Below are 17,847 nucleotides of genomic sequence, written 5' to 3'. Positions count from 1 at the left end.
GACCAGACCTGAGTCCCGAGCCCGGTAACGTGCCCGCCGGGCAGCCGAGCCCAGATCTAACCCTGCATCCCAGCCGCTGGGCCGCCCAGGTGCCCCCGGCTGCGGAGCTCCCAACACGTGAAACCTTCGCCGAGGGAAGGACACCGCCAGCCCCACCCCCACGCCCCGCCAGGCCGGCTCCCCCCACCCCAGCCAGCGCCCCCCCCGTCTCACCTGCCTTGCACGTCTTGCCGTTGTCCTGAAGCTGGACGCCAGTGGGGCAGGCGCACGTGTAGAAAGGCTCCCTCGGGGACAGCAGGCACAGGTGAGAGCAGCCGCCGTTGTCCTCCGCACACCGCGTGTGGACTGGGGAAGACAGGGCGGGGTGAGAGAAGGTTCCAGAACACAGCCCTCGACCCCACCCACCCACACACGCCACCCCATGGGGGCATCCTCCCTGCCCTGCTCCTCTTCCCAGCCTTCTACAATACGGAACCCTCGTGTTCCTCGGGGCCCCTCGGATGGCACCTCCTCTGGGAAGGCCACCCTCGGCCGGGGTCTCAGGACCTGCCCGTGCGGTAGGGACTGGGGGGCTCCTGGAGCAGAGGCCTGTCTTTGTGATGTGCTTGGAACCCACGGGATCTGCACGAATGCTTGGTGGCCACACCTGGACACTCCGGGTGCCGATAACCCTTCTCATTGTCCCAAGCCCATCCGTGACCAAAACGCAACTGAACAAATCCTTCCGGCATTTCACTCTGCCCGGGGCAGGCAGGGGCGCAGTACTGGGACGTGTGGAGTATTAGCCCCCCACCCCCCGCAAACGACTGGAGCAGATTCGCAGGGGGGTCCCCCTCTTCTCCCTAACGCTGCCTCACGCACAGGGGGCTGCCCCCACTGTGGATGCGGTAAGGACCGTGATGTTCTCACCAGGAGACCATCCTAGAGAGCCCCACCTTCCCTGGGGTGCTGACAGCTGCCACCCTTGCGCCCCCACAGTTAAATTCAAAGCTGGAACCTTCCACAGCACCCCGGTCCCCGAGGGAGGACGTGAGCCCAGGGCCGTGACCTTGCTAGCTGCCCGTCCCAGGAGCCCTGAGCCCGTGGGCGTCAAGCTTTCCGCCATCGAGGACCCCCGCCACCACCCTATGGAGACCCCAAGCCGGGAGCCTCAACTCACAGCAGATCGATCACCAGTAACTACTTAACTTCTGTCGGGCCCCGACAACGAAGCGACCTTGCTCGGGAGGCCCTCTGCCAGCTCTGAAGAGGACGGCGGGAGGGGGCACGGGGGCGCGGGGCCCCCCTGAAGCAGCCCCCACACCCGCTCTGCAGAGGGCCCTCCCGGTTGCGCCCCAGCTGGCCCTTGCACCCTGCATACACCTCCCTCCCCTCCACCACACCTCTCCTTCTCCTCCGCTGCTGTGACGCAGGTGCCCCCAGACTCGGGGCTCCTGCGGAGGGAAGACGCCAGCCGCCCCCCACCCGGCCCCCCACTTACAGTAAGGCTGCCGCTCCGGGCTAAGCACTTGAATATCCATGGGCGAATAGAGAGCTCGAAGGATCTCCTTCCTCTTCTCTCCCGTCTTCTTGTTACAGGCGTGGATGGAGCGCGTCTGCCAGTCCGTCCAGTACAGAGTGTCCCCGGAGAGCGTCAGGGCAAAGGGGTGCGTCAGGCTGCCCTCCACCACCTTCTGCCTGCGGGTGCAGGAGGCACGGGTGGGAGCTGTGAGCAGACTCCCCGCGGTCCTGCACGCGCCCCGCTTGGAAACCCTCCCCCGGCCACCGCGGACCCATTCACGTCACACGGGACGGCTGCGGGGCAGTTCCAGCCTCCCGCCACCCTTGACGGTGACGCGGCCCCCCAGCCCTTCCCAACTGTTTCTAGAAAAGTGGCTGGTGGCAAAGTGGCCCGCAGGGACAGAAGAAGCGGCAAGGAGGAAGCCACCGCTGATGACACGCCTGCCTCGCCCTGATGTTTGGACGACTTAGCACAAACTGCGCCAAACGTGCCTGTGACGCCAATAATTTATATTATCACAGTAAATCGAACTTGATACCAAAACAACGGGGCGCCTGGGTGGCTCAGTTGGTTAAGTGTCCAACTTCGGCTCAAGTTATGGTCTCGCGGTTCCTGAGTTCGAGCCCCGTGTCGGGCTCGCTGCTGTCAGCGCTGAGCCCACTTGAGATCCTCTGTCCCCCCCTCTCTCTGCCCCTCCCCTGCTCATTCCCTCCCTCCCCCCCCAAAGATAAACATTAAAAAAATTTTAAAAAAGGAAAAAAAAAAAAAAACATCTTTCTTCTGTGTATTTATAAAGCCCAGCAAACGAGAACATGTTTTTAATGATATTATGGATTTCTAACTTTACACCTGGTGGCGTGTGTATTTATCTGGTTTCATGAGCTTCCCTCGACTATAGGCTCCCTGGTGGCGTGGAGGGTTGCAGGGGGCAGGTCACCACCACATCTGAGCCCCTGGCACCGCACCTCAGAGAAACATTGACAAGGTTTTACCGAGCAACTGAAAGCCACATGCCCATGACCGTCCCTAATCTGACCCAACAATGCCTCCGTTTTGTTTTCTTGATGTTACTCCTTTAATGTTTATTTATTTGAGAGAGAGAGAGACAAAGAGAGAGAGAGAAAGAGAGAGAGAGAGAGAGAGAGGGAGAGAGAGAGAGACAGAGGGAGAGCACACACAGGGGAGGGGCAGAGAAAGAGGGAGACAGAGAATCCCAAGCAGGCTCCGTGCTGTCAGCACTGAGCCCGATGCGGGGCTCGAACCCATGAACTGCAAGATCATGACCTGAGCCAAAATCGAGAGTCGAATGCTCAACCGACTGAGCCACCCAGGTGCCCCTGCCCCCCTTGATGTCACTTTTTAAATAGACTTATTGAGGCGACATTCACGTAACACAAAAGTAACCAGTCTGCTGAGTGAACAGTTCAGTGCTACGCAGCACACAGTCACAATGTTACTTACGCAACCACAGCCCCCAGCTACTTCCCTAAATTCCCGCTGCTCCTCTGGAGAACCCCGGGCCCCCTCAGCGGTTCCCCCTCACGTCCCCTCCACGGGGCCCCCCGGCGGCCACCAGTCTGCTTTCTGTCTCCGAGGATTTGCGCAGCCTGGACATTTCACATAAATGAAGTCATGCCACGCGTGGCCTTGTGTGACTCGCTTTGTTTCCTTTAGCGTCAGGTTTGCACGGTCCCTCCGTGTTGCACACATGCTAGCGCGTCACTGCTCCTCATGTCTGGACGGCATTCCGCGTGTGGATGGGTCACACTCTGTTTGTCTATCCACCTGTGGCCGCACATCTGGGCTGTTCGCACCTTTGGGCTATGGTTCGCACCACCGCTACGGACATTCGCGTGCACGTCTTTGTTCCTGCACCGATTTTCAACGCTCTCGGGGAGATGCCCAGGAGTGGAATCGCGAGATCGTACGGTCACTCGACGTTCGCATTCCGAGGCACCACCAAACTGCCCTTCGTGATGTTGTTTATTTGTTTTGAGAGAGCGAGCGAGAGAGAGCAAGGGTGAGGGAGGGGGAGAGAGAGAGAATCCCAAGCAGGCTCCGTGTGGCGCCCCACGTGGGCCTCGATCTCATCACCGTGAGATCGTGACCTGAGCCGAGTCAGGAGTCAGATGCTTAACCGACTGAGCCACCCGGGCGCGCCGTGTCATTTTTTGATCAGAAAAGCCAGAGGTGTCGTTTCTCAGGCCGTCCCTCCTCCCTGCCTCAGCTGAAGGCACCACAGGAAGCTGGTGCCAGGCCTCAGCTCACCTCACCCACCCTCGCCCCTCCTGTCAGGACGCCCCTCTCCAGGTGGAGTTCCAGCCGTGAGCACCCTACCTCCTGCTGGATCCACGAACTCCCTGAGCACACCAGCCGCTATTGAGCGCTTGCGGTGTCCAGGCGCCGTGCGATGAGTTGACGTGCACCGTGGTATCGGACCCCATGGACACCTCTAGAAAGTACAATCACTACCCCCATTCACATGCGAGGCCCTGAGACTCTGAGCAGTGAGGCGACCCAGGCGTGGTCGCAGCTGAGAGGGGACCACGCAGGTCCGTCTGGCTCCAGCACTTACCCTTTTTACCAGCAGATTATGCTCCTACTGGAACAGCCCTAGACACATTCATAGAGAGTGTCAGCCACCTGAAGAGCCGGAAGAATCTGGCAGTGAGGCAGGAGGAGGGCTGAGTAAGTCCTGGAGTCACAGTGCCTGGCTTCTCTCGACTCTGACTAGCTCTGTGGCCTTGGGTGAGTTCACAGACCTCTCTGTGCAACATCATAATAGGGGATTATACCTGCAAACACTTCATAGGGTTGGTGTGAGCAGGTAACGAACTGATAAATATCCTGGCAAACAGCAAGTGCTATGGAAGGGTTGGCCACCATCACCCCGTCACCACGTCACCACCATCATCAGCATCACCATCACCACCACCATCATCACCATCACCATCACCAACATCATCATCACTATAACCACCATCATAACCATCACCATCACTACCATCATCACCATTATCATCATCACCAACACCATCATAACCATCACTATCACCACCACCATCACCATCATCACCATCATCACAACTATCACCACCATCACCACCATCATCACCATCATCACCACCATCACCTCCATCATCACCATCACCTCCATCATCATCACCATCATCATCACCATCATCACTTCCATCATCATCACCATCATCACCTCTATCATCACCACGACCACCACCATCATCACCTCCATCATCACCACCATCACTTCCATCATCACCATCATCACCACCATCACCACCATCACCTCCATCATCATCACCACCATCACCTCCATCATCATCACCATCATCACCACCATCATCACCTCCATCATCATCACCATCACCTCCATCATCATCACCATCACCTCTATCATCACCACCATCATCACCATCATCACCTCCATCATCACCATCATCATCACCATCATCACCTCCATCATCATCACCATCATAACCATCACTATCACCACCACCATCACCATCATCACCATCATCACCACTATCACCACCATCATCACCATCATCACCACCATCACCGTCACCACCATCATCACCTCCATCATCATCACCATCACCATCTCCATTATCATCACCATCACCTCCATCATCACTTCCATCATCATCACCATCATCACCTCCATCATCACCATCACCATCATCACCTCCATCATCATCACCACCACCACCACCACCATCATCACCATCACCACCATCACCTCCATCATTACCACCATCACCACCATCACCTCCATCATCATCACCACCACCACCACCATCATCACCACCACCACCACCACCATCACCACCACCATCATCACCTCCATCATCATCACCATCATTATCATCACCACCATCACCACCACCACCACCACCACCACCATCACCACCACCATCATCACCACCACCATTATCATGGTTTAAATGCCACCACTATCCTTGCTGTCTCCTGTCATAATCCTTCAACCAGGCACCCCAGCCGGCAGCGTTTCCAGCGTCTAACTCTCCCTTCACAATGACCATGATCACTCAGCTCCCCAAGGACCACAGCTCCCCAGGCCGCCACACTCTCCAAGTCTCACGCCAGGCCCCAGGCCAGTCTGTGATCCCAGAAACAATGGGATAGAGCGTTCCAAACCAGCTGGGCATGGTCAGCAGAGGTCAGGGGAGAAATGAGGCCTCCTGCCAACAGCCATCAGAGTGAGCCTCTGACCTCAGTCGCGCCTTCAGATGATTGTAGCCCCAGCCAGGAGCTTGACTATAACCTCAGGACACACACTGAGCCAGAACCACCCAGCTAAGCCACTCCTAATTCCTGATCCCCCTCCCCACCCCCAAAAAATCCCGTTTGCTGATTTAGGTGGCCCAGTTCGGGGGTATTTTGTTACACAGGAATAGATAACTAATACACGGTCCTGAATAAAATGAGGCAAACCTGCTGATATCCTCAAATCTGCGGGAGCTGTTACCTGCCTGTGTGTGCACAGTCTTCCCTAAACCACGTGACTGCAGCCCACGGCACCAGCACCCACGTACTCCCCTCCTGGTTCGGGAGCCCCACCGTGCAGGAACAGGGCTCTCCTCCCAGGAGGATCCCCAAGACTCAGCACAGAGCTGGCAGGCAGTCTGGGCAGTAAATAAAGTGCCCTTGACCGTTCCTACATCTGAAGCGTAATGAGGTAGGGGGCAGAAAGCTCTCAAAGCAATTACCTGACATGTAAAACATCCTTGATATTTCACTCATTTAACCCATGTTACAGAGAAACGGTTATGCGTAAGGCCCTCTGGTGAGGCCAGGGAATGCGGTGGACACGACCCAGGATGCATACTTGGGGCGGGGAGGAAGGGGGCACGGCGAACTCTTTACAACCCTGTCGGACCCTGAGGCGGTCAGGGCCACGATCCCTTCTCTGCGATTCTGAAATCCAAAAAACTCTGACCACGGCAAGAGTTTTGCTACCCATTTTGTGGCAAGACCCGCGTGTGGCTGTGGGCTTGGTTATAGCCTTTCAACCCCACTGAGAAGGAGCATACTGTGTCGTGTTGTGAACATAGTCACATGGGAGATGGCAGGTGCCCCCCAACCCCGGACCCCCCACGGGTGTGCTGTGTGCTCTGTTACTGTGTGAGGTTCTCAACAGTCCCGAACGCCTCAGGCCCCAGGGTTTCAGAGATGAGACCATGGGTCTGAGTTAAGAAGGGTCACCGGCCAGCGCCCGGCCCGGACCGGCCGAGGCCCTGGCGGTGGCTGGGGGGCCGCGGGGAAGGTGGGGACCCACCACCGGGCGGGCACTCACCGGAAGGAGCCGTCCAGGTTGGCGCGGTGGATGAAGCTGAGCTTGGCGTCGGCCCAGTAGAGCTTCTGCTCCTCGAGGTCGATGGTCAGCCCGTTGGGCCAGTAAATGTCCGAGTCCACGATGATCTTCCGCGTGCTGCCATCCATGCCTGCCCGCTCGATTCGAGGTGTCTCTCCCCAGTCTGTCCAGTACATGTACCTGAGGAGGAGGCAAGCACGAGCAGAGAAGGCTAGCACAGACCTGCCTTTTCGGTCTCTGTTTTCCTGTCGACGCGACCGCAGACGCATAAACAGAGGCCGAATTTGTCCTAAAATCTCACCCATTCGACATAACCAGTGCTTAGGGCCTGGGATATTATTGCTTCCAACTTCTTTTCTAGAAAGTTAGTAATAGGTTAATCTTTAAACAGAGTTGGGTAATCAAAACATACTGGGTTCCCAACTCGTTCTTAGACAGCAATATATTCTGGGTATCCTCTCCTTTAACAGAATTCTTCCTTCTTGTCTTTTTTTTTTTTCATTTTTATTTCTGAGAGAGAGAGAGACAGAGCATGAGCAGGGGAGGAGCAGAGAGAGGAGAGAGAGAGAGAGAGAGACAGAGACAGAGAGACAGACAGAATTTGAAGCAGGCTCCAGGCTCTAAGCTGTCAGCGCAGAGCCCGACGCGGGGCTCGAACTCATGAATTGTGAGATCATGACCTGAGCTGAAGTCGGACGCTTAACTGAGTGAGCCACCCAGGCGCCCCCTCCCCCCTTACTCTCTTGATGATAGAGTACTATAAATTATTTACAAGACTTCACATCAGATGTTTGAGTTGTTCCTGATTTTTTGCCACTACAAAAATGCTGTAAATGAACTTTTTTTTTTAAATGTTTTATTTATTTTTGAGAGAGCACAAGCAGGGGAGGGGCAGAGAGAGAAGGGGACAGAGGATCTGAAGCCAGCTCTGTGCCGACAGCAACAAGCCCGATGTGGGGCTTGAACTCACGAACCGCAAGATCATGACCTGAACGGAAGTCAGACACCCAACCGACTGAGCCACCCAAGGGCCCCTGTAATTGAACTTCTAAAGCCAATTAAAACATGTAAGATGGAATATTATTTAACAGTTTTAAAAAGTTAGCCATGAAGCCATGAAAAGTCATGGAGGAAACGTCAAAGTGTATTAATAAGTGAAAACAGCCAACCTGAAAAGCCTACACACCGTGGGATTCCCACCATAAGACGATCTCAAATCTTGGGGCGCCTGGGGGGGCTCAGTCAGTTGAGCATCTGACTTCGGCTCAGGTCATGATCTTACGGTTCATGAGTTCGAGCCCTGCATCAGGCTCCGTACTGGCAGCTCAGAGCCTGGAACCTGCTTCGGATTCTGTGTCTCCCTCTCTCTCTGCCCCTCCCCCACTTATGCTCGCTCTCTCTCTCTCTCTCTCTCTCTCCCTCTGCTCAAAAATAAATAACCATTAAAAAAATGAAAAAAAAATCTTTGTCAAAACCACAGACTGGATATGAGCACATAGACAATCTCTGTACCTTCCCCTTAATTTTTCTGTGAACCTGAAATCGCTTAAAAAAAAACAAAGTCTATTAAAAAAAAAACCCACATGGGGGTGTGCACGGACATTACAACAGCAGTTTTCCCTGGCAGGGGGTGGGGGGGGCGGGGGTGTGACCTGGGCTGCTTCTGCCCGCCCCCCGGTTTACAGTAAGGGGCAGGCACCTCACATCCACGAGAAACGACCCCAATTAAAGCTTCTTATGCGGGGACACTGGGGTGACAGGTTCACACCCCCCTGCCCAGTACCCAGAGAACGCGTCCAGTTGTCCAGGCGGGGCGACCACCCAGCGTGCACAGCTCTTAGCGACAGCGGACGGGAACCACACCAGCCCGGAGGACACGTGACCTCCGCGTTCCGGTCAGACGCGGATGAGCCACGGGACCCGAGGATGGGACACCTGTTTTATGTGGCCTGCCCGGCGCGTCTCTGCAGCCAGGAGGGCAGGGTCCACTTTCACTCTGAGAAGCCCCGCTCCCGGCGGTGGCCCGTGACGCTCTCCGGGTGGTGCGGCCTCCCCGCTGCCCTCCCGCTGGGGTGGGTGCGGGCAGGTGCATCCTGGCCTCTCAGCAAATCCCATAACCCTCGGTCTCTGCGACTGCTTTAAAGGCCAGCAGCTTGCCCACGCGGGGCCGATGGGGGTGAGCCTGAAAGCCCGACCCGGGGAGGCAGGGAGCTCCTGGGTCCCCCCGCCCGTGCCGTCTGTGAGAGGGCCTGCGGGGAGCGCAGATCCAGGTGGGGAGAGGCCGCGCCCCGTCCCAGGCCCACAGACTCTCTCTTGCCTTCCAGCTGCTTCTCCTTGACCAGGCAAGTCCCCCACTGCCCTTGGCTCCGCTCCTTCACAGGCCGGATCTGGTCCCCTTTCCGCGAACCCTGGGCGTGCCCGCTGCTGCCCGCGTGCCAGGGGCAGCTCTGCGGCCACAGCAGGTGCGGGTGCCTGGGGGGCCACCCCCGTTTGTGAGGCCGAGCGGTCTTGCCAGGGGGGTGTCGTATCCGAGCTGGTGCCACGCCCACCTGCTGGAGGAGCTGGGCCGGGGTCACTGGCGATGAGCTTGCAGGGGCCAACCACACCCGGCCGCTGTCACCGAGCTCTGCTGCCCTCCAGCCCCGGTGGGGACGGAGAGGAAAAGAGAGCACCCTTCACACGGAACACCTCCCTTGCGCTCTCTCCTCTGCACCTGGAGACGCGGCTGACGCAGGGCAAGCAGGAATTACTACTCCCACTGGACAGATGGGAAAACCGAGGCTCCAAAAGGAGCCCCACGTCACATGCCAGTGGCTTGGGAGCGCCGCATAGCTCTCTGAGTGAGGCCAGGGCCTGGCCATCATATGACTCACCCCTGTGCCAGCGGGCCCGGGCGGTGGTGAACTCTTCCTGGCAGCCCAAGGCCTGCAGGTGCTGTCGGCCAGCTCGGCAAAGGCTCCCGCCAGCCTGGTGTAGACGCCTTCCCTCCCGGTGTCTTCCCGCCCCCAGCGGCCTGGAGAGGGCCCAGCCTTTGCGCCACCCGCCGAGAAGGTATCGGGAGAATAAATCTCAGGGCAATCCACTCACGCCCTTCCCGAATGCTCCACGGCAGCCAGCGAGAGAGGCTCTTCAGGACCTCCTCGAGGAGCATAATTCAAATTCCTTCCCCCGGGTCTCATCACAGAGGCCCGCTGCTTTCCTTAAATGGGGAATTTGCGAGCCCCTCTGTCAGCAGAGACCAGTTGGCGTGGATGTGCTTTGGCAGGATCCCTGAACACGGCCACAGGCCCGGCCAAATTCCACGGGGGAAAATCAACTTCCGAAGGAAAGCGGAGCGCCTGGTCTCTGCGCAGAGGCTGGCCGCGGTCGTGGGGCGGCTGTGGGTCGCGGTTGTGCGTTACTTTAGGGCAGCACCATTTTGCACGTTAAAGAAGGGGTTGGGTTTTAGCCCGGCTTTAACTTGAGACCCGGGAGCCGCTGCAGCCCCTCGCGGGCCGAGCAGGCCGGGGCTGGTGCGGCCCCCACGCCAGGTGCTCCGAGCCAGAAGGTCCTCCCCAGAGCCTGACCTTGGCCCTGGGGACGCCGGGGTCCTCCGCACTTTGCCACCGCACTTTGCCACCGGTGTTGCCGAAGCATTGCTAGGCTCAGCGTCAGGACCACGGGCGCTCCTGGCAGCGGGGCTCTTGGTCACGTGCACAGAGACGGGCTGAGAACCTTCCTTCCTGATGAGGAGGTCCGGGTGGGTACCCCCTCATCCGAGGAAGAAGCCCAGTGGGAGACCATGTCACCGGAGGGCACGAGGAAACGACAGAGGCTCTGACGGAGCGGGGAAGGGGAAAGCGGATCCTGCAACCTTGTGCTCGTGGCCGGGACGCAGCACAAGACCTGTTGTCCCAGCTCTCAGGACGGCAGTCCCGTCCCCAGGACTCAGCCCCAACTTGTGACTTATGTCACTGTGGGCATCAAGCTGCCGGCCCGGAGTCCTCTCGTCCTGGACAGCAGGGCGCCTCAGGGGACAGAACGGGCATCTCAAACCTTAGCCACAGGGGAAAGAAGCGTGGGGGAGAAGGCCAGGGCCCCAGAGGTCCTTCCCAGGGCATCAAACCCAAGGTCAACGTCGCCCCAGGAGCAGGGTGTGGGAGAGAATTCAGAGGCAACCTCAGACGGGATTTTAATCCTTTAATGGGAAAAAGCCAGAGCCAGAGACTGACCGGCTCCCGGGGATGGTACAGGCAAGGCCAGCCTGACGGGAGCATGGAGCAGACTGCTCCCCACCGAGCACCGAGCACCCCCCAACCAGGCACAAGCACCTCCCAACTGAGCACCTCCCCACCAAGCATCTCCCGATCAAGCACCAGGCACCTCCCAAGAGAGCACCTCCCCACCAAGCACCCAGCACCTCCAATCAAGCGCCTCCCAACCAGGCACCAAGCACCTCTTCACTAAGCACCTCCCAACTAGGCACCAAGTACCTCCTCACTGAGCACAAGCACCTCTCAACCAAGGTGGTGACAGGTCACGAGGAAGAAGAGAGACTTCTGTGCCCCGACACGGAGGCTACGTTTGGGTTGGGGGGGAGGGGCATCTTTCTCTCTAACCTACATGCAAAGTGACAGCAAACCCCACACGGTTCTGCCTTCCAAACAGATCCCAACTCTGGTCGCTTCTCACCCACACCCCACCAGCTTTCTGATCTAAGCCGCCACCCGCTACGACCAGGTGACAGCGACAGCCGCCAATGAGCCCCCTGCCCCCACCCTGAAGTCCACTCTGGCTCCAACCGCCGGAGAGACCCCTTAACGCACGGGCCAGACCCAGCGACTCCTCCACTCGAAATAGGGCCTGCCCCTCACCCACTCGATGTCCTCCCCTCTCCCCCCCCCCCCACCCCACTACAGCCCCTCCAACAGGCCGGGCCTCCTCCTACCCCAGGGCCTTTGCACTGGCCACTCTACCCACAATATCCGCCCCCTGCGTGGCCACGTGGCTCTCTCTCTCATCTGCTCTCTCTCATCTCTCATCTCTCTGCTCAAATGTTGCTAACAGACACTCCTAGGCTCCTGACCTACAGGAAGCCACTTGCCTCACCCTCTTTGTCTTTGGGCCCTGCATTATTCTCTTCTGGGGCTCATATTCTTCTCAGACATCCTATCTATCTACGGCCTTCTCCCCTCAGCGCAAAAGGGCCTCAGGGCGGCAGCCCTCAGCCTCTCCCATCACTGACAACGTCCCCTCCCAGCCAGGGAGACTCAGCCACGCCAGCTGCCACCTCCTAAAAGGTGGTCGGCGACTCCGGGAGTCGCGGAGCCACGCCGCAGGAGGGGAGAGGTCTGAATGGGGAGCATCCTGGGAGGTCAGCGTGGCCCCGGACAGCTCAGCCTGCTTGCGGTGGGGGTGGCAGAAGGGGTCTCAGGGACGCTGAGGCTGGGGTGCTCCTCCGGTGGGGGGAGGCCCCAGGCTGGTCTGGCCTGACTCCAGTGAGTCTGATTATCACGACCTTCGGGGCCGTGAATCCCAGCCCATCCCGCCCCTGGCGCACGCGCACACGGTTGACACGGGAACCGGTGGGTTCTAAGTCAACACGCTGAGCACCCCGGACATGCGGTTCACCTGGCCACCGCAGCACCCCCTCGCCCGGCCTGTTCCCCGCGCCACCCACACACCAGCCACGGCGCGGCCAGGGTCACCCGCAGGGCAGAGAGGGCACGGGCGGGGACAAGAGCAAGTTGGTGGCATTAGGTGACCAGAACCCAGGGGGTCGTACTGTCTTCCTGCTCCAGATGTCAGGGAGCCGTCCGTCTCCGACAGCGAACCGACGGTGGTTCGGCCGCTGCCTCCAGGCAGGCACCCGCCGCCCGGGGAAGGGCGTGGGGGAGGAGGGGGCTCGGGGGCGGGGAGCGCTGACGGAGCGAGCAGCGCCCGCTCAGGAAAGTCTAGCATGAGCCCGGCCGGGCCGGCCGGCGACACTCAGCCGCCTCCCCTCGCCCTCTCCGGCACAGCCTCCAGATCCCAGGACGTTCCCAGCTTCGCTGCCAGTCACACAACCCCACCTGGATCTCACCGCTGGGCCCTGAGCCCTCGCGGGGCACAGTGGGCCCGGCCAGCCCAGGGAGCAGAGGAGAGCAGATGGCTTCCGGGAGGCCAGGGAAGCAACAACCCCCCGGCCAGCTCCCCTTCCGGACGAGGGCCTTCACCTCTGACACCATCTTCGCCGACGCTGCCGGAAAGGCGTAGACGGCACAGATTCCACCTGCTGGGTCGCCTGCACCTTCTCGGGTGCCACCGCGCACCCGACAGAGACGCCCAGTGACTCAGATCCACGGCCGAGCGCTCCCAGAGCCTCAGACGTGGCAGGTTTAAAACGGAAACCCAACCCCGGAACATCGAGGGGAAACAATTCTCGACAAGCTCTGAGAGGCGAACTCCTTTCAAGAGGGCCGGGTTTCCTCTGCAAGAGCTGCTCGGGCTCAAGGGAACTCAAGAGGGAAACCGCGACCCCCTGAGCCCCGCCAAGGAGGAAGGCAGCTGGGTTTACCCGTGAGCGGGGTCCAAGGCGATGGCCCGCGGCTGGTCGAGGTCCTGCCAGAAGAGAACCTTCCGGGACGTCCCGTTGAGGTTGGCTACCTCGATGCGATTGGTCTCGGAGTCCGTCCAGTACAGCTTCTTGCCGACCCAGTCGCAGGCCAGGCCGTCAGGCGACACCAGGCCGGAGATGACCACGTTCTGCACGGCGGCCCCCGTCTGGTTCAGGTAGATCTGCTTGATGGCCTCCTCGCTCACGTCCGTCCAGTACACGGCTCCCCTGGAGAACTGGAAATCCACGGCGGCCGCGTCCTCCAGGCCGCTGACCACGACGGTGGACTCCAGCTTGACCCCGCCGGCATCCACCAGCCGCACGTCCCGGCGGTTGGCAAACAGCAGGAGCGGTGAGGCTGTGGGGGGTGGAGGCAAACCGTGAGGACCGCTGCCCAAGCCAGGAGCCGCATGGCCCGGGACCGGGGGGCTGCGGGCACCGACCGCGTGCCCGGCCGCGCCCCAGGCCCCCTGCGCCTTCCCTCTGCTCCCCGAGGCACTGGCAGGAAGGTGCCCAGGCAGGCCCAGGCCGGGCCATCGCGAAGCTCCCCCAGTAACGGTACCGCTGTTACTGAAATCACAGAGGGCGGCCAGCCAGCTCCCCCAGGCCACGGTGACTCTCTCTGCCACGCCCGTCGCCTCCCACGGGGATGCCGCGGCCGCACTGGGCCTCTAGGGGCCGCAGAGAAGCCACCGTGACGGTAAGGGAAGGGGATGTGAGGGCACCAGTCCTGGCCGGGAGAGCCTGAGGATTCCCGTGCGATTCCAGGACCCGCTGTCCGCGCTCAGGCCCCTTCCTAGGACGGTGGCCTCGGTGTCCCAGTCCGGAATGCCACCCCTCAGCTCAAACCCCTCCGCCAGCTCCCTGTGCCGCTGGGACTGAGGCCAGGCTGCCAGAGCGAGCGCCCCGCTCAAACCCAGGCCACGGCCTCCGCAGGCCGCGCGGGGACACCGGAGGGCTCAAGGTCAGGACCCCCCGTGGGGCTCCCCACTGCCCCTGCCCCGTCAGTCTACAGCTCTGAGGCAGGAAGGAAGGCTGCAAAGATCAAACGGGGGGTGATGAGCCACATCGAGCTGGGCGTCCTGACCTCTCGCAAGGAAGAGATGGCCACAAAGGACATCTGTCCCCAAATCTCTGCCCCAGGCAGGTATAAAGAGAGTACAGAGCATTGGTCCTCACGGGCTGAGAGCTCCTTGCGATTCGCACGCAGAGCTGTGCGGGCTCCTCTGGACCCCGGGGACCCCGTGCGTGGGCCTGGGCTGGGGATGACATCGCGCCCATCTTACGGAAGGGGAAGATGAGACTTCGAGAAACACCCGCGCGGCCAGGTTGAGCAGCCCCCGCACTCTGGAACCCGTATCGTATTACTTCTCGGTGAATAGTTACTTCAACAGGAAGTTTCTAGGAATTAAAAAATGGAACCTTCCCTGTCCTCCCAGCTTCTTACAGGAATCTTTCCCAACGTGCCGAGGGTCCCAGCGAACCCTGCACTCCAGGAGGGCCCGCTAGCCTGGGTAAGAGCAATGCCCAGCAGCTGCTGTGTAAAACATTTCCCCTGCCCCACCCAGCCTCCAGCACCCACCTTCAAGAAGGTGAGTTACCTCTGCCCCGTAAGAGGTGTGGAGGAAAGGGGGGGGGCTGTCCAGAAGGGTGTAGGGCCCCACCCCCAGCTAGAGGCTCTGGAGAGTGGAGGAGGGACACCCACGGCCACAGGCCTGGCCAGCAGCTGGGTGCCGTGCAATGGTCAGGTGCCAGCCAGTGGGAGAAGGGGGAGGATGATGGCCAGGGCTAGGGAGGGTCCAGAACCTCCAGAGGAGGAAGAACCCATGACCACCAGAGGCCGGGGGGCCTTCCCTGGGAACAGGGCCACATGTGGGATCTGGAGGACACAGGGGCAGCAGCGGGCAAAGCCACAGCAAACAAAGACACCCCACGGCACGCCCAGGGTGACGGGCGTGCCCGCAGCACATTCCCATTCGTCACCATCGTGATGCTCCCGGCCACCCAGAGCAAGGATTACCAGCAAACCCGTTCCGCCCGCGAGGTTTAAGGTGCCCAGGCTCCTGAAGTCCCCGGCGGCAGGTCCCCTGGCTCGTCCCCACTCGTCCGGCAAAGGCACGACCTGCCCAAGCACGCGCAGTCGAGATTCCACACTATGGTTCTTAACCTTCTGAGGGTCACGATGTTCCCTGATAAGCTGGTCCTCTAGCTGGTCCTCTCCCCACAGACACACAGAGGCACACACACAGTGCTGTCACCAAGCCCCATGACGTCCCCCGCCAGGGAGGACCTTGCTGAGGCACGCAGGGAGAAGCAGCTGACTTCTCTTGCTATACATCAGGATCTGTCTCAGGAGGGAGTGAGCTCCCTGTTGCCACAGGTAATCAAGGGGAAGTCGGAGAGGACAGGTGAGGGGCTGCAGGGGAGGTGGACGGCCCCGCAGACAAGCAGTCTCCAATCGGCTGCTCTCCAGCCAGGACGTGCGGGGTGCGGGGGGCGGGGTGGGGAGGGGGCAAGTCGCTAGCCTAAGTGTTAGCCAGGAACCCAGAACACCCTACCCCCCAACAGAGGTCTCTGAGTGGGATGGGGTGCTGAGCCGGGAGGGGAGAGGGAGGAAGGGAGCTCTTGGAAGCTGCCCCAGGCACAAAAAATCCTAGCTGTCTGTTCTTTCTCCCCAAACTGGAAAGACCACATTTTCACCACGGTTTACACTCTGGGCAGTTCAGGTGTATCCTTCAAAGGCCACAGATTGGGGGGGGGGGGATGTTTTTCAATTTTTTGTGCTTCCCCCAAAGTGAGACTCTTGGGGAGGGGAGCCACCCTGGGAAGCCAGGGGTGGGTGGGCGGCAGGCAAACGTGGGTGCAGCCCGGGCAGGCGCGGCCCCAGCGGGCAGGCCCTTTCCAGGAGGAGCCACTCCTGCTTCTAGACTGTTTAGAAAGCATGGCACACTCAACCCCTAAGTCCCCAGAGGCACCCACCTCACTCTCCAGTCCCCTGGGAACCCACAGAGAGGGGGACTTCCGCAGCTAAGAGAAGGCAGCACCCGCTCTCCCGGTGGCCTGCTCTGGGCCTGGGGGACCCCGGCCAACTGGGCCCCCCACCAGGAGACAGGGCCTCCCGGGGAGGCCCCCTCCGCTCCCCCAGGTGGAGAGACGCTAGGGGGCAGGACAGACAGAAGCCAGCCTGCCATGGTGATGCTGGTGGGGGCAGGGCCAGGTGGAGCACAAAAGTGGGGAAGGTCCCAGGACAGCAGTGAAGAGGGAGAGTGCACTGCACCGAGCCTAGGACAGAGCTGGCCCGGAGAGCTATGGCAGAGCGCCGTGGAGCTCCATCCGGGACACGCAGAAACCCACGCCTCATGTCCTATGTCACAGTGGGGGAAACAGACAAGAAACACTAAATACAACAGAAAAGGCAAAGTTAGTGCCTTGAAACATCAATGCTATGGTTTGGAAAAACAGAGCAGGGTAAAGGGTTTGGGGGGAGGGCTGTCATTTCACATGAAATGGTCAAGGCAGTCCCCCTGAGAAAGTAACAACTGGGCAAAGACCCGAGGGGGTGAGGGAGGGCCAGAAGGGAGGCACCACCAGCCGATGGAGGAGCCAGTGCAAAGGTCCTGGGGTGAAGCATGCGGGAGGAGCATACGCTGGTTCTGTGTGCTTGCTCCTTCCCACCAGGCAGCCTAACTATGTGTCCAAGACCCTCTGATCCCACAGCCCCCTGAGAGTCAGGGGTCTCAGCGCCTGCCCCCCAGGTGAGACGACTGTAGCTCTGGGAAAGGCACTTGACCTGCCCCAGGTCACTCAACTCAGGGAAGATCCGTTGACTTGTGGCCTGAGGTTCTGGGCAGTGAGAAGAAGGAATCACAGGAAGAAAGTGCAACGTAAGAGGGAAGAGGAGAGGAGGGCGGACAGGCTGAGAGCAGGAGCCACTGGCCTGGCCACCTCCCAGCTCCGAACCCACAGGCATCGCCGCGAGAAACAGACTGTCACCTGGTGGCCGCGGATACCGGGACAACCCTTCCAGAAAACACTGTGGTAAGGGGTATTAAGGACACGAAAACATCTAAGCCCTCTCCCCGGGGATCACCCTTACAGGAATTCATCCCGAGGAACACCCAGAGGAAGGAAAAAGGTCTTGGTCACAGTATTTGCTTTGCTGCAGCCTTACTTGTAATAAAAAATAAACAAAATGCCTCCCGAGTCAGAGGTAACCAGACTATTCTGTCAGCGCGGTCACATCCACGCACATCACGGGAAAATGGTTGCGGTAACATCAGAGAATGTGTCAGACGCCGTGTTAAGTGAAACCACCCACACGCCACCTCCCTGTAAGCCCCGGTTTGCACGAGATCCGCCGATGCGTGAACGCACTGGTGGGGGGAACAGGAGACTGGACAGGGGAAAGCTAACCCTGTT

At 59.7% G+C, this 17,847-nt stretch overlaps 1 protein-coding gene across 1 annotated transcript in view; it reads right to left on the bottom strand.

The window, feature by feature from the left end:
- The window catches only part of LRP5 (LDL receptor related protein 5), a 105,057-nt gene that overhangs the window by 61,424 nt on the left and 25,786 nt on the right, over positions 1-17,847 (bottom strand). The window contains exons 2-5 of the mRNA XM_047070582.1: positions 13,390-13,786; positions 6,837-7,034; positions 1,481-1,677; positions 214-345 (exon numbers count right to left, since the gene is read on the bottom strand). Of these exons, the coding sequence (XP_046926538.1) occupies positions 214-345; positions 1,481-1,677; positions 6,837-7,034; positions 13,390-13,786 (924 nt within the window). The remainder of the gene's footprint in view (positions 1-213; positions 346-1,480; positions 1,678-6,836; positions 7,035-13,389; positions 13,787-17,847) is intronic.

Source organism: Lynx rufus, unplaced genomic scaffold (assembly GCF_022079265.1).
Source record: "Lynx rufus isolate CCGP_SWC_20201006 ecotype Redwood Valley unplaced genomic scaffold, mLynRuf1.p SCAF_9, whole genome shotgun sequence".
NCBI lineage: Eukaryota > Metazoa > Chordata > Mammalia > Carnivora > Felidae > Lynx > Lynx rufus.
The sequence above is the reverse complement of the archived record's forward strand: the minus strand, read 5'-3'. Positions and strand labels throughout refer to the sequence as shown.